The sequence below is a fragment of the Meleagris gallopavo genome, chromosome 7 (assembly GCF_000146605.3).
Source record: "Meleagris gallopavo isolate NT-WF06-2002-E0010 breed Aviagen turkey brand Nicholas breeding stock chromosome 7, Turkey_5.1, whole genome shotgun sequence".
Taxonomy (NCBI): Eukaryota; Metazoa; Chordata; class Aves; order Galliformes; family Phasianidae; genus Meleagris; species Meleagris gallopavo.
Window position 1 is genome coordinate 3,122,214 of NC_015017.2, and position 16,833 is coordinate 3,139,046.

General features: G+C 47.3%; 1 protein-coding gene across 4 annotated transcripts in view; it reads right to left on the minus strand.

Annotated features, from left to right (window-relative positions):
• Positions 1-435: 435 nt before the first annotated feature.
• The window catches only part of VWC2L (von Willebrand factor C domain containing 2 like), a 37,784-nt gene continuing 21,386 nt past the window's right edge, over positions 436-16,833 (minus strand). For 3 of the 4 annotated variants that reach the window (XM_019616892.2, XM_010713296.3, XM_010713297.2), the window contains one exon: positions 436-1,706. In XM_019616892.2, coding sequence (XP_019472437.1) covers positions 1,656-1,706 — 51 coding nt within the window. In that variant the 3' untranslated portion in view covers positions 436-1,655. Of the gene's footprint in view, positions 1,707-7,977; positions 15,415-16,833 lie in introns of those variants that run through there. The other variant, XM_019616891.1, reaches the window with a different exon arrangement.

Genomic DNA, 16,833 nt, shown 5'->3' on the forward strand with positions numbered 1-16,833 from the left:
GAGAAAATAATAATATACGGCACGTATAGCACCGTACTTGTTCCAAGCACTGTACAAACATTAACTACAGTAATTAAGCTGTAATTAATTAGAGTAACTACTAATCAGTGTAAATAATGATGCATCTGGAGGTAGCAAAAGGAGTTTGTGAACGGAAAGCAAATTCCCTCATGTGGGACGTGGGGCTGAATATCAAATGGCACCAGTAAAGGGAAGAAAGCACGTGGAGGTTGAGGGGAGGACCTTGGAGCTGCAGGCGATGTGATGGCAAAGTGGGGAACTGGGGCAGGGAAATCAGTAGAGGAAAATACACCACAGATATAGAGGGCTTTTTTGCTGGTTCACACACTTTATATTTAACAAAATAATTTTTTTTTAATAATATATTTTTTTACACATCAAATATTGTTTCTAGTAACCCTTTTTTTTTTTACTAGAATAGGCTTTTTTTTGTTTGCTTTTCCCTCACTAGTTTCAGGCACGCTATTGTTTGAAAACTTTGAAAAGGGATAGATGGTCATTGGCAGAGAGCAGCTGACAAACCAAGGTGACAATGGCTTTGTTTGTGGTGCCAGCAGGGAGAACATCCTCAGCCCAAGCACAGCAGCGGTTGCACCTGCGCTCGTCCCACCCCAGCTAAGGATCTGCCCTCTGCTGAAGCACAAAATGGGGAAGAAATGAAAATACAAAGGCAGCTGTGCACCAACCGAGACCGCCTCGAGGCATGTGCTGGTTGGATTTGCCATCGTCACTGCAAAGAGCAGGTGCCGGGCTGAAGGCTGACCGAAACAACCACCCTCGTCCTAATGGCAACGGGCAAAAAGCAGCAAACTAAGTGTGAGCGGTGACTGGCACAGTACTAGTGAATCAGAGGGAGAGCAACCGGCCCCCAGCAAAGGAGCTGTGGGGAAACACCACTGCTCTCCGACCTGGGTAAGACGCCGCGCTCTTGATGTCCTCGCGAGGACACGGCCACGAGCTCACGGTGCCCATGTTGGCATCCTCAGCATCGCTGTCCCCACGCGGTGGGGAAGGTCAGCACAGACCCAGCTTGAGTTCGGCCCCATCCCTGCTGCTGGCCCATGCCCCCTCCTGTCCTTAGTGCCCCCTCACAGACACCACAGAGACCGCCCGCTGCTTCGCTCATAGCTGTATTGCCCCGACCGTCCCAGCTTCGGCTTAAAAAAGTTATCATAAATAAATCACAACAGCAAAAGAAATGACTGTGGAAAACCGCGATCCGCGCCGTCGGAAGTGAGAGCGGTGAGCGAAGCGGCGCCTCGCAGCCATCGCCAGTCAAAGAGCTTGCGCAGGACGTTGCATTTTCTCTTCTTTTCCCCTTCCACATCTCACCACGGAATCCCTACTGAGCGCCGATAATCACGAAAGCGGAGCAGCTACCTAGGTGCTGGGTACGTGGGGCCGAAAGCAAGAGGGCAGGGAGGGAAACCCTGTCCCGCCAGGAGTGCCTGGTGGCCTCGGTGGTGACCCTGCAGCAGCTGGAGGAGCTGGGACGCGTTGGAGCCGTGCTCGCAGTGGCAGTGAGTGGTTCTGCAGCTACAGAGCCTGCTTGCCCTGGCACTCGCGCTTGGAGCACTGCGCCGGCTTCCACCAGTCCCCGTTGTGGCAGTGGCAGATGTTGCAGTCGTCCACCTTCACCTCGATGCCCGCGGGGATGATGGTGGTTCCTGCGAAGCAGTTGGGACCTGTGGGAACACAGGCACATCGTAGAAATGAATACACATTCCTCATTATTCTTATTTTAATATTTAATTTAATGAAGTTGGTTTATCTCCCTTTTTTGCTGCGTATTCATTTAGTGCCTCTTTATCCCAAGGTTTGGCTTCAAGACCGCGAGGACAAGCATTGCTGGTGTCACCTGGTGATCCCACGCTGATGGACAGGGCCAGAGAAACTCATCCTGCATCCTGAGCCCCAGTGCTGGAAGCCACAGGTGATTTATGGCATCGAGTTCACCCAAGCAACTCATCTCCCAGATAAGACTGAACAGGCTACCCAGAGAAGCTCTGGCTGCCCCGTATCTGGCAGTGCCCAAGGCCAGGCTGGATGGGGCTGTGGGCAGCCTCATCTGTGGGAGGTATCCCTACCCATCGCAGGGTTGGGGCAGTGGGCTTTGAAGACCCTCTTAAACCAACCAACCTTCTGTGATTCTATGATTCTATGATTTCATGAATTAACATCAAAGCCAGCAAATCTGTGTCACACACAAAGTATCAAGGAAGCAAGAACACACTGGAGTGCCCGGTGGCTTAAATTATTGCTCCAAAATGTCACTCCTTGGCTGGCCATGATTTTTAATCTGTTCTCCTAGTGCATGGGATGCACTTGAAAGATGAGTGGTGAGTGGCGTTGCCTGAATTTTGACTATGTTTAAGTGACCTCCCCCCCTTTAATAAATGCCTCTTCTGTTTTACATCAGCTCCTTCACGTTCCAGTTAACAAAGCCAGTACAATAGCCCGAGGAGTAAGTCCCTGATAATGCCTACACTAGAATTTGGCATTTCTTGGTAAACCTTGTATCACAGCTGCAGGCAGGTCAGCCTCTGCTGGCCACACTCAGGCCTCGTCCCAAGCCACACGAGGCTTCCTCACTCATCCCCAATGCCATCAATACCAGGGGATCAAATATATTTTATTGTTCTCAAGACCCCAGCTTTGCATGTTATCTGCTGATAAGCACAGTGCTCAATGGTATCAATTAAGCATCCCATTTTCCACTGCAATTACCCCTCCTTATTTGATCTGGGAAGTGCAAGGAGGGACCTAACCCTGTTTTGGTCTTGCAGGAAGACTCCTTTGCAATAGCTGTGCACTCAGCTGCGTTGTTTTCCAGCAACCCCTCAAAACTGTCATTTCTCCCCATGTCTTCAGGGTGTCTGGCTGTGCTGCTGCTGCAGTTCCAACAGATGTTAATTCTCTGCTTCACGAAGCCTGATGGATGCTGCTGTGTTATGACATCCGAGCAGGCTCCTCCATCAGGTAGGCTCATTTTCTGCTGCTAAAAGTCTGGGTCAAATGCAACGGAAAGGCCAATAATTGCAGCTGGCTGTATTTAAAGCTGCAGTATGTGCCTGCACCTCTTTGATGGGACACTCTGGTCACCTGCCAGTGTCAGGGATGTGAGGATGGGCAGGCTCCAAACAACAGCCTGCTCTGCTCTCCCGGAGAAAAAACCCTACATTTAAACAAAACACTTCCTCTGAAAATCAGGGTGACAAGGAATGAGGAAGATCATTTCCTCTGTTGCTGCCCCGCAGCTGCCTGTTAATCACATCATTTGAGCATCCAACGCTGATCCAACAATCACAGATCTCTCTCCTGCTGCATAACCACGGCAGATCTACAGTGCCAACAGTCAACTCGGTGTGGGTGAAGTCCTCCAGCCTTCCAGCAGCCAGCCCAGGATTCAGTAATGGCTGTGATACAAAGGGGAGGCTGATGAGGAGGATGCATTGAAAGCATCACCTCTGAGCTCCCCAGATCACTTGCTTTGGGGTTGTATCTGCCTGTCTCAGCCGAGGACACAGGTTGTCTCTGCATAATGATGATAAAACATTAGTAACTTGCACCTCTGACCTCTTGACCTACTGATCCAGAAAGGTCCTGTCACAGCATCTTGGCTAAGTCAGAGCAAGAGGAGGCAGCGGTGGATGATCTCAAAATTGCCACCAACGGTCACCAAACTCTTTCCTTCTGTACATCACAGCAAGCCCTCCCATTCCCCAAACCAAAAAGCAACATTTCTACCCTCCCTTTATTTTAATCAACGACCCCAAAACCTCCTTCCCAGCACAATGGCTGCCAGCCACCCCATTTTTTCCCCATCTAACCTCTCCCAACTTGGATCCACATGTAGATCCTGGCTTTCCAAAACTGTTGGTAGCACATATCACAGCCAGACTAGACCAGCAATGTGGTTCTTTATTATTATTCAAAAGAAGAGGCCGCTCAGGAGCACTTGATGACACGTCAAGCACATCAAGAAAGTTATTTGTGGTAACAGCAGGAGGAACAAGGAGCTTCTCTGGGCTGTCATCCCAGAGATGTTCTCCCTAACAGCAGCTGCAGCCCCCACCACTTTGAAAGCAGGGCAGCAAACAGCCCTTCACCTCTTTGCTCAGGGAGACGGATGGTAGAAGTTTGCTGCTCCCACAGACAATGTAATTGTGAGATCTGCTTTGCTTAACATAATTAATACTCATAAAAGACCATGGCACTCCAGGCTGTTTGCTAGAACAGCTGTCAAGATTTTTATGGTGATATAGCACAGAAGAGTTCAGGCGTTGTTTTGATGGGAGAGATGTAGCACAAAGAGAAAAAAAAACAGGGCTGTTTTGGTTTATGGGAACAGTGACAGTGAGTTTTGCAACTCTTATGTCTCAGACTGGATACTGGGGTGATGGCACACGTCGTGCCACTGAACTCACCTCCTGGAAGGGAGGTTGGAAGAGACCTCTGCAAATGCTCAAGGCCAAACTCCTGCGACAGCAGCTTGTACAGGGAAGTGTCCAGCTGGGATTCCACAGGCTGGCTGGGTCAGGGTTTGAAGCTCTCCAGCATGGTGTTGTGCGGATGCTGCCCGTGCTGTGCATTTTACTGGGCTTGCAGCAGCTCTGGATTTAGCTTTGCATGTGCAGACAAGCCATAAGAAGGAAGGAAAATGTTAAGTGAATCACTTCAGGCCAGCTGTGATATTTGGGTTTGCCCTAAAGAGTACCTTGCACAAAACTAAGCCTGCTGCCTTCACTGCAGCTCCTGACGGTGCTCCTTCCCCTTTCAGCAAGGAGCAGAGCTCTCCTCATTACACATCCCCATGTTCCTGCCAGGACAGTCAGCAGGCACCGTGGGTTCCCGATGGAGGGAGTTACTCTCCCCTTCTTCCCATGTTATTTCAGAATGGACACAGTCTGCAAGCATCCCCACGGACAATCATTCAGATGAATGAGTCCTGATGAATTTGCTTTTGGAACGCAACCACAAATGCACTGAGGCAAAGGGATTAACTGCTGGCAGTTTGTGATGAGCAGTAGGGGCCATTTCAAGTGCCCTCTCAGGGTGGGGGCAAATATTTTTGCATGTCTCCATGATGCAGAGATCTCAACGTGACCACAATGCAGCATTTCCAGAGTGTTCCCATCATGTCTCAGCCAATACAACCATGTGCAAAGCAAGGACCAGGCGAGAACTGTGCCCAAGAACAAGGGCAAGCCCTGCATGAGGCTTCCTGCAGACACCTCCAGCACAGGAGGATGCAAAACACACACAAAAAAACCATTAATCACAAGGGATCCTGGCACTCTACATGCAGATGCACTCTGGAGTTTTGCTAATTTCTGAGAAGATGATGAGGAGCAACGGTTGTGATGGTGTGGGTGGTGGCGGAGATGAAGACCTGGGAGGAGACCAGGACCTTCTCCCAGACCTCTCGCTTTTCCCTGGCACTGATTTATGGCATTCCCACTGTGCCTTCGCATTCCTTGGGGCTGAGATGGTCCACATTCCACTCCTTGGGTTGAAACGGTCCAGGTCCACATGGCTAAACCCAGCTCTTCCCCCGGCACGTCTGCAGGGCTCTACATGGTCTTGAGAAGGAGCAGCCACCCCACGCAGATCAGTTCCTCCCTTTACCTTCCAGGCTTGGCTGTAGAAAGTAGAGGTCTTGCGCCGCCTACACTTTGTGACTTCTTCCATGTCCAGGCTGAGCTCTGTGCTGGGGGTGAGCAGAACAGCATCTTGCTTTTAATGCCTCCCCTACCCCCAACGTGCTGACCCTGCAGGATTTTTTCAGATGTTAATTTTGTTCTGTCAATGCTATTTATGCGATCACTTCAGATTGCAAGAAAAGAGCTCAATTTGTGGCTTTAATTAATGAGTCGAGGAGGGAAGAAGTCTTGTTTTTGCTGCCTCACATCAAGAGTGAATGCCCCTCTCGCCACGGGGGAGGAGAAGACAGCGGGTGAAGCCAGAGGTGAGACATAAGCAAGTCAGCTGATGATGCTGAGGTTTGCCTTAATTAAAATTAAAGTTGGTGATGCACCGCAGGCTGGGCTGAAAATACCACAAGGAGATAACAGCCCTGGGACTTCACTTTTGTGTTAGAAAGAGGCCAAAGCTGAAGAACGCCCTAATGCAAAGCATCCTTGAAGTCTGAGGGTGTACAGGAAGCAGTGCTGGGGACACGTGGCTCCTGGAGGTGACTTCCATGTCCACCAGGGTAAGACAGAGCCCTATCCATCCAGCATGTTCCCAACAAACACACCAGGCAAGAACCTCCCTGGGATCCCCTATAATCCAAGACTATTGCCCCATAGGCCAACAGAGCAATGCAGACATAGCCATCACCCCAAGAACATCTGTCAGCAGCTGGATGCTGCCTCATCTTTGGGAACACCCTCCCTGCCATAAGCAGAGCCACCCACCAGCTTTCAGTCTTGCCCCAGAGAATGCATCTCCTCCAAAGCTGCTCATCAATTCTTGTCCCTCTTTCCTGCACATTCCACCCCTCCTAAAGCCACGCTAATGCCCCTTCTCCCCCCGTGCTGCCTATTTACATGAGAGATTTTCCCAGCCACAACTCACATTGCTGGGTGCCTGCAGATGCCTGAGAGTTATTTAATCTCTGCATTAGAATTATGCAGCCTCCTTCTCTCATCTAAATCCACGTTGCTCACTCTCACAAAGCACTACATCATTCAGAGGAGTGCACTGAGGTGAGGCCGAGCTGAAAAGCTACATTCAGGCCAAGGAGAAACTTTGGCTAAGCCACTGGCACTGACTGATTTAATCCTTCCTGCTTTGCACCATGCTAAGATCATTACCAATAGCTCGTTATCAGTCTTAATCAGGAGCAGCAAACACATGCAGGACAGGAGACATCCAGTTGGGAACGCGCCACATTATTCCTCCTTATTGATGGTGCAGTGTCTTAATTTGATGCAGAGACATAACTTCAGGCCTCACTAAATACTGGAGTAGTGGAGCAGGAGTGTTTTGGTGCAGCGAAGATCGATGGGTGCAATTTAAAGGCAGTCTGTTTAGGGACAGTGACGCCCTATGGAATGGATTGGAGCGGTGTGGGCCAATGAGGGGCCATCACTCAAGAAGCCCAATTGAGAGGGTAGCTTTCCAAGTCAGGTATGTTCAGTACTGAATAAGGTACTGAGACAGAACAAACACCTATGGACTAAGGCTCCACCATTTACCTGGCTAAAGAATCACAGAATCATAGATTCACCAAGGTTGGAAAAGACTTCCAAAATCATCCAGTCCACCTACCATGGATACTGTCCCACTAAACCACGACCCTCAGTACAACATCTAAAGAAAAAGGACTCGACTCCTAAAAATCTCTTTGAACACAGCATAAGGCTTTGGGGGAATACTGTGGTTGTCTAAAACATAGGTAAATTCTAACGGCAGGCAATGAAAGCTGCTCTTAGGTCATTCTAACCTTTCAGGTAAGTAATAGGCTTTTAAAAACCTGTCTAAATAGATATTTCCCCAAATGAACTCCAGCCCTTCTGAAGGTACATTAATTTTTTTAATGGCAAATCAGCTCTTTTGGGGAGGAGAGCTGGCATAAAATGGATTCAATCAAAACAAATCCATTAAGAAAAGCACCGCTGCAATCCTGCACCGTTCTTCCTGCCTCTGCAGCAGTGTTGGGGGCTCCCCATTATAACCTTCCACGGCTCCATCCTTGGGAATCTCAGCTAAGAGGCAATGGGAAACCCTCATCTATAGGCACAGATGGCAAAACAGCCATTGATCCCTGAGGGCCGGGTCCTTGCTCTCCACCCGAGCATTCCATTCCAAGGTGAAGGTTAATGGCAAGAGAAGAACATCCGGGATGTTCTCTCTGGGCCTTCTGAGGTTTTTAGCCAACTCATTCACCTCTTGGTTGTGCTCTGTGTGAAAATTTAATGGTTTTATAGCCCATTTTAACATTTTTATGCCTTTTTTTTTTCCGTGGAAAAAAAAAGCCACATTTGGTGTAAGAATTAAAACAGTATTTCATCCTTAACTGCAATCAGGGATGATGTACGGGGGAGAGCTGGCTGCATGTCAAATCAATATAAAGCCAGAATTGAATCTAACTTGGTCACTACAGCTGTGCATGATGTTTTATGGCTTTTTTTTTTTTCTTTTTTCTGTATCAGTCATAAAATGAGGTGGAAAACTGTGACTGTGCTAATTTCACACAAAACAAGCCTTCTAAAACGTGGAACAGGAGGAATAGAGGAAGTGGGATTGCCGAGTTGTACATGTAAATGCGCAACCTACTGAAACAAAAAAATAAGAAAACCAACTCAACTCAACATCAGATAAGCAAAGCAGAGTGGTCAGCTCAGGCAGACGGTAGCACTACTGCACACATTGGTTTAGCAGTGGTTGCTGGTTGGTATGAGAGAGGTGAAAAGGGTTCAGTAATCTGTGAGGCCGCCTTCATCTCCCATGTGAAAAACGCAGCGCCATCGAAACGTGGATATTTGGTGGGAATGGTTCAGCTGGTAAAAGAATGCCTCCACGCCTCAAGCCACCATGCTCTTGACCCTTGGTTTTGCTTTTCTGAGGGCCCATTATGCTGCCTGAATTTAATGGTATCCATGTCTTTTGCACAATGCTTCCTAATGGTGCCACGCAAAGAGTCAGGTTGCTAATAAAAATAAGATGAGTAGAGCATGTGAATGGTTGCATTTAACTAAATCATCAAATGGAAAAGGATTGTACTTTCCTCTGCTAATAATTCTGGGTGCCACTACAAATGCATTACCACAATCTGTGAGGGCTTTTATACTCAAGCAGATGCCATGTGAGATTATTCCAGCCTGACAGGACAGGATGGTTATTTTGCAGTGCGAAGCAGCAACTGGGAATGACTATTAGCAAGCCTTCCCCGCCTTGTCTTCCCTTGCATTCCTCTTATTTAAAACCAGAAGTGGGATTTAGATGTTAGAACAGCTACTGACCTGATACAATTTAATGATTTTACAAAATGCCTAAAAATGCCTCGCTTTAAAAGATTGATGCTTCCTATTGTATTTTTTCAATGCCAATTAATTACTTAATTCATTAGCAATGTAACACAAGAATAGTCTTTGAAAATCCGGTGCTTTGTGTAGATGCCTTTAATTATGGATAATTAAATACTGTGGAAGGACCTGATTATACCTTTGAGCATTTTCTAATCTGGAAAATGAAACATGCTCTTGTACTCCTCAATGCACGAAGCAAAAGCTGAGCTCAACAACGGCAGGAAGTAACATAAGGGGGAAAAAAAATCCCCCAAATCTAGATCAGATGAAGGATTGCTAGACCAAAGAAAGGTAGGAACTGCTGGGGAAGCTCGAGGAATCTGTGCATACTTCATCGGGGCTACGCATGGGAGCTAAAGGGAGCCAGCAAGCAAACAGGGTCTGCAGGCGAAGCGACGCGCTGCCTGCTGAAGTTGGGAGCAGGTTTCCAGATGGTCCTTTGTACGTATGGCTGCCATCGCCAAGGCTGCTAAAAAGAGCAAAGCACTTTCCGAATGAAATCACAGCTGACCTTGGAAGATGAAAACTTGCCAGTGCCAGGAGTTGGTCTATTTGTTTGGCTTCGTGTTCTTTTTCCATTTATTTATTTTTTTTTAATTTTCTCTTTATTCCTCCGCAGCGATCTCAGTAAGAAAGTCAGCGTTCAGAGGGCAGCAATAAACAACGCTGCTGCCTCAGAAAGGGCTTTAATCTCTGAATAAAGCCAGCAAAATATTTGTTTTGAAGACAGCCCCCCTCCCTCCTGCAGCTGGGACGCGCCGCCTGCACAGGGAGCTTTATCTTGTGATTTTTTTGTATTCACTGGAACAAACAGGGGGAAAGGAGGCACGCCACCATCCAAATAGAACCAGTTCAGCCGTCCGCCCTCACAGCCCACCCCTTCCCTTTCTCCTCTCTCCCTGCTCCCTATTTACGCCACCGCCAATTCCTCCCTGCGCCCCCGCGGCCGAAAAGCAACACATTTCCTTCTCCCTTAATTAAAATCCACTGATGATGGCAGCGAGTGAGAAAAGGAGGCTGTGAGCACTTCACTGCTGGTGGCGGTGCTGCTTGGCTGGCTGGGAGCTGGCTGGTGCCGCGGGGCAGCCGGGCTGAGCCCCTTACACACAGCAGGTTGGCAGAGCTGGGCACAAATGTTGCAGAATGGGGCTTTAACCACTGCACTGCAAGTGAGCCATCAGGCAGCAAAACTACGTGCTGCTACAGCCAGTCCTGGGGAAACTCAGCAAACAGTGTCTCTTTATCCCCCCGACTCCTGTCTGCATCTGTCTCCCCTGTGAAGCCAAATTCTGTTGATTTCAATGGAGGAGCTTTCCTTCTGTAGAATTCTTATCTTTATGGAGCATAATCGGGACAGGTCTTGTGAGAGCATACTGATAGGCTGACACTGGGGTGGCAGGTAAACGAGTTTATACTGCCACAAGACACTCAAGAACATCCACAAGAGGTAAAATGTTAATGCATGAGCTGCCTGTCTTTGTCAGCAGTGGGAATATTGATGGTGACTTTCATAGAATCACGGAATCACTGAATCACTGAGGTTGGAAAAGACCTTTCAGACCCTCCAAGTCCAATCCCAACTCACCCCATCATGCCCATGGAACTGCATCCCTTGGTGCCGCATCTCCATGGTTCCTGAACACCAGCAGGGACGGTGACCCCCAGCACCCCCTGGGCAGCCGTGCCAGGGAGGAAAAGGAATCACCTTTGTTTCTCTGGTTGATCCACTTGAGGAACCCAAGCAAGAGTTTGGCCAGCAAAATCCTTCAGGTATGGGGGAAAGTACTCAAGATAAGGCCCTGGGGAGCACTGAGAGATCCAAGCTCAGCTCTATGCTTCTCAGCCCTGGGAGATCTGGGGCAGACCTTGTCAAAAACTCACAGCCAAAACCCAATTTGGCTCTCTGGGGGGAGCTGTGAAAAGATGAGTTTCTGGTGCAAAACGCAGCAAATTAATTATTGTTAAGGTGGACAGGTTTCCATTCCTAATCAGAGTTTTCCAAGTCCTTAATAATTACTGCTTGACAATTCTTGTAATATGCTTCTATATGTATTTTTTCATTTGATGCAGATTGAAAAGCAACCAAAAAATCTCCTTGCAGCACAGGGAGGACAGAAGTGCCTTGCAGACACCTCCTGCAGCATGTCAGCCAGAACCAGATCAATCCCATCCCTAATTGCCAACAGCCCCTGCCTGGAGCTGGGACACCATGGCAGGTGTGGGAGGGGCTATTGCTCACACTGCCAGCTGTAGAGGAGGGATGATGCATCAGGACACTGCCACAAAGCCATGTAGGTGAGTAATCCACATGCAAAGGAGCTCCTGGGATGTCAGAGGTGGCTTGGTGAGTCAGAGATCACACGGTGAGGCTCTTCTAGAATGGTTCCTTGGCCCTTAGGAAATTGGAGCACTGCACCAATCAAGCTGTGCTTGATGGCTGGTGATTCCTTAGATGCAGGCAGAGGAGCCGGTGTGGGATCCTCTCCTGCCTTTGCAGCCTTTTCTGGATGTGCCAAGCGCTGAGAGGGGTGGCATGAGAGCATGATGCTGGGTTTCACAAGGCAGAGAGCAGCCCAGACAAACACTAATGATGCACAGGAGAACCAATGCAGTACTGAACAAGGGCTCCTCCATCTGCCTCCCCCAGCATGCCCCAAGCATTTGGACAGTGGTCCATATGGAGCTAACCTTGAGCATGGGCCACCACCCAGGGATGCTCCAGTCCTACTCTGGTTCTCAGTGCTTACCTTAGTGAGGACGAGAGCCCATCAGGAAGAATGTTTTCACATCACAATCGGAGTTTTGAGATCTCTGCTATTCTTTTTTTCTTTTTCTTTCTTTTTTTTTTTTAAGAGAGCAGGTTATCTGAAATAATCCATCATCATCAAAAAGTCCCTGCACCTCTGTCCTCCTTATCTGAAATCCCTCCCCCATCGAGGGATGGGCTCACTGCAGGGCAGTTGGACTCGGTGGCCGTTAAGGGTCTCTTCCAACCCAAACCATTCTGTGATTCTACGATAAAATAAAGATCTAGATGGATAGTCATTCTTCCAAGATTAGAGTTGGTTCATTCTGGAAGCATTAAAATGGTGGCAGCTGATCATTCCAAGTTTTTTCCCCCGACCTTTTTAAGAGTAAGAACAGCAAGTTTGCTATAATTGGCCTTTTTCCCAGGCATGGTGCCGTGAGTCAGCACTTTTTGGCCAGCACATTCCCTTCCTCCTCTTATACTCTCTACAAGATGCAGCAAAGAAAGCCCGAGCATGGAAGCATCTTGGAGAACTGCGTGTGTGCACCCTCATGCAGACCCATCTCACAATACAACCCTGCATGTGACACTGGGGCTTCTGGCTTTGGTACATCAGCTCCTGCTTCATTTATTCTAAGAGCTCTGAGCTTCTCTACTAGAACAAAACTGCTGCCACAAAACATTTTCAACATTTCCTCCCAGTAGGGAGGAAAACATGGCTTATTTTATGCAAAATGAGATGCATCCGTTTACATCAGCTGTGGGATTGTACCATATCTTCAAGCTACGCACTGAACTCCTTGTGGCAACTCCCGGGTACCAATGAGATGAGTACATACCAGAGTTTATCTAGAAAGAATAAACCAAGGGGGCCCCCACACATAGTGCTGAAGATGAGGGTCTGGTGGGTGAACTCATTGCCCATCCATCCCTTATTTTGTTCTATTAGCGGGGCAGGAGGAACCACACCACATCAACAAAACCAGCTGAAGCAAATAAAGCAAGATTCTCTCTTCCTCTGGGCTTTTATTTGCTGATGACTAAGCCTAAGCTCTTCAACCTTAGGTATAAATTCTGATCAACACAGCACAAGGGTTTTCTAAATACAAACAGAAAAAAAACCACCAAGTAATTACCCTCAACCAGCCAAGCTCTTTCCAACCTGTGCTGCAGCACTGAGCTCTCACACCTGCACTGAGAGGGTGAACACCCCGGTGCAAAGCAAGAGCACAAAGAGAGGAGGAGTATGAGTACAAGGGGTTGGAAGGAAATGGATGCTGATGTTCACAGGCAGAAGGACATCTTTGGGCAACAGGGACCAGCAGCTGAGATGTGAGACCCTACCAATGGAGCAGAGAGAATGGAGACAGCTGAGAAAGTGGAGGGAAGGAGAGGGAAGCAGGAGAAGAAAACTTCCAAGTGCCTTTTTGAATTCTAAGTTTTCTTGGACTTGCTCAGCTCTAATCTTTAATTCATATTTTCATTACAGTCTCTTTGCTTTGTAAAGTCTGCATTTCATGTAAAAGGAGCAGGTCAAACATCAACTATTTGACATAAGTCAACCCCTTGTTAAAGTCCCCTACTCTACATATATGTTGGCTCCAATAAAAGAAGCATTAAACATTCATTAAATTAGAAATACATGAAGACAGTGTCATGCCTCTCTTCTCATACAGATATGCCTAATAAGCCCAACCTTTCAGAGCAGCAAAAGCAAAACCATCTGTAATCCTTTTGGAAAGCCTGACCATGCAAAGCACCCCAGTCTTCTGCAGTTTGCCTGTGAGTCACCCAGAGAAATTAGCTACTGCAGGTCAGAACCTCAGCAGGAGTAAATATGAGTCAGCCCCTCTGCTGGGGTTACACTGAGTACCACAGACCCGGGATCTGGCTGTGGGTTTCTCTCGCGTGGTTTACAGCAATGTAATTGGATAAAAATGTCATTTTTAGTCTTCTGCGTAACACTCAGAATTCAATTAGGTGGGGAACAGCAGTAACCACGCCTGCTTGGATTCCAATACTGTTTAGTCTGCTTGGGCTCTGCAACAGCTTCCCAACCTCAGCCTAGGACCTTCTTCTCCAAAAAATCCCAACCAACCCACCACTCCTCTACAAAATACCACTATGACGATAGTGGATCTTGAACCACTGCCGCCGTAGACTTGTAAACACAAATCTCAGCAACGTTTTCCCAAGGGGTCACCCCCAGTAAGCAGATGCTTCTTCACAACCATCTCCGTTTGAAGAACAACGCAGGCCACGTGTAACACATTTCCCACTCCTCCATGATCTGAGCCTGTTTCACAAGAGCTGTGGAGCAAGTCTCATCCAGCAAACAGCTTCTCACCCTCCTGCCATTTAGGGTGTTGAAAGACATTCATTCCAAGCTCTGCTTGAAGTGGAGGCATGGGAACATGTTTAGGGTCCTGAGTACAAATTCAGGATAGCTTTCAGCTCCTGCCATCTCCTTCTACGCTTCAGGAAGTAACCATACTCAACCCAACTCCGCTCGATGGCAAGTTTTAGAAGGTTTATCCAAAGCTCTTCACCAATTCTAGATGACTTCCAACAGCTGTGTCCACAGGGTGCAGGTCACAGTCCTGAGTATATTTAAGCTGGAAAATCCAACTGTGTGAGACTTTCAAAACCAACCGAGGGCTGCATGGATACCTCTGCACTTCACTCTCATCAGAAAATTTGGCACCTATCTGCCTTTAAACACTTGGCCCGAAGTAATGGAGGTGAACAAACACCACTGAAAATCAATTTCAGTGAAATAACTCCTTTTTAAAGGAACAGTAAAGTAAGCATTGAAGTATTTTGTCAGGTCAATCATGGCCTAGCCCAAATACACTGCCTTGTTTTCAGTCTTGATCTTTTACCAGCTTTCAAATCAATCCCTTTCTTCCTCAGTTGCTAATCAAATCGCTCCTTTAATTGAGCTAACAGGGCACCACAGCTTACATTCCTGCTGGTAAACACAAAGAACATTAGCTGACAAACAATCAAAAAAGCATCCTTTGTAGTGGCAGGAATTTTCTTCCGTGTTCAAGCTTCAAAAGCATTGATTTTCATAGCTAGGCATGAAGCCTTGACGGGCTTTGCCGTCACAATGGTAAGGCAGCTTCTACAAGTTCTGCAAAAATGGAAAAAGACTCCTGACTCGTGTTGGTGTCCAAAATGGAAGACTCCTGATTCAGGATGGAGGCTCTACATCTGCACATAAGGCTGCGAAGCATTCCCCCGTCCCCATGTGCTGGGCAAATGCTGCTTGAAGAAGGGTAAATCCCTCCTCTGGCCCCTCACGTGCCATCGGGATGGGTTGCTGGTGGCGATGGGGTCAACTGAGTGCTCAAAAATCCATCTGGCTTCCACAGATATTTTATCCACCACGAGCAAAAGCGTGACACGGCCACGCTGCTCTACCAGCTTCATTCTCCAGCACCTATGGATGGAGTTGTGGAGTCCAACAAGGTCCAGTGTGGGGATACGTCTTCGTCTTGGCCGGCCACGCTCAGCTTGCATCTGCACAAGCAATCAGCATATTGCATAGACTTTGACTGAAGGGTTTTTAACTGCAACCTTAAAATCTGGCCATTTCAGGACTTCCTGAAATAAATTAGAAGAGGAATTTTATTTAGTTTTTTTTTTTTTCTCCTAAAGGAATTTCCCCATGGCTCCAAACCACTGTTTTCCATAAAGCAAATGTATATGAAGTCTTCTCATGTCGTCTTGCCACATTTTCTGTGTTGTCTTTATTCAGCAACAGTTGCATATAATCAAATGGCAGACAAAACATCCTCTCCCCCAGACCTTCATTTTTTCCTCACACTTTCAATAACTTTTCTCCTCATCTCATGGATTTTTTTGTCAATGACCATGTAAGAAGCAGATGCTTTCCAAAACAATCACCTGGAGATTCAGCGATCCACATCTTGCAGATAAATAACAAGTTCTATTTATGCAATAAAGCATAGGTAACGTAATATCCAAGCAATGGGTTATATGATATTAAAATCTTGGCACATTCAAGATATCTGATAATTCAGAACAATGAAGACCACGTGGGGATGTTCCTTCTGTCAGTACTGGTTAACAACTTGCACCATTAATCCACTGCTTTCACTTAAAATACAATAACTGATTTACATTCATATGGAGCCTCTTCTCCCCCTAAATCCCAAATGGCTTTGCAAAATTAACACCTTGCATTGCTCCTGCACAGTACCTAGGAGCTGCTTGGGTTCTCTGCTGCTTCAGAAGGAACAGCTATGGCCAGTGACTAAATGGGCAATATCTAGGCAACAAGGTTTTGCTGCGAGGTCTCCCCATCCAAGTGAAAGCTGTCTAATTTATGGAAGTAGGATAGGTTTAATGAACATGCTTTCTCCTGGTGGATGGCAGGCTGGGAGTAGCCTGGCCTGGGGCTGCCTGTCCATGTCCCCACACCATCTCCCCTGGTTGTCATCTGAAGGCACATGGAGCCAACTGGGCACCCCTCTGGTTCCTGGGGATGCCAAAAAAACACCTGCTTAGGAAAAAAAAAGGCATTTCCACAGACTGCTTACTAGGAAAAGACAGCCCCAGAGGTCAGCCCCTGGGTGTTGTTCTACAAAGCAGCATGCAAAATCCACTCTGGAACAAACGTAAGGCATGTTTGTTACAGGAAAGGCTGCCCTCAGCTCTGATGGGCTGGGACGATCCTCAGGGATTTTCTGGGCAAAACACACGGTGTGACAGAAGGAACAGGCTGGGCTGCAGAATGGTTATTTCAAATTAACTCCAACTGAGAAATAATGAGCAGCAAGTTTACGTTCTCAGTAAATTAAGAGAGAAGCTTAGGTAAACTGTGGCTTTATGTGCACGTAAATAAATTATTATTTACTTGGTTTTGTGCTCATACCCTTAAATACAAAGATGCTCGAATGGAATTATTAATATTTATAGCACATTATAATAAATATCTGTAACAGCTTCACCTGAATATATGCTACTTCACCAAGGTAAAATCTGCTGAAGGTCAAAGCA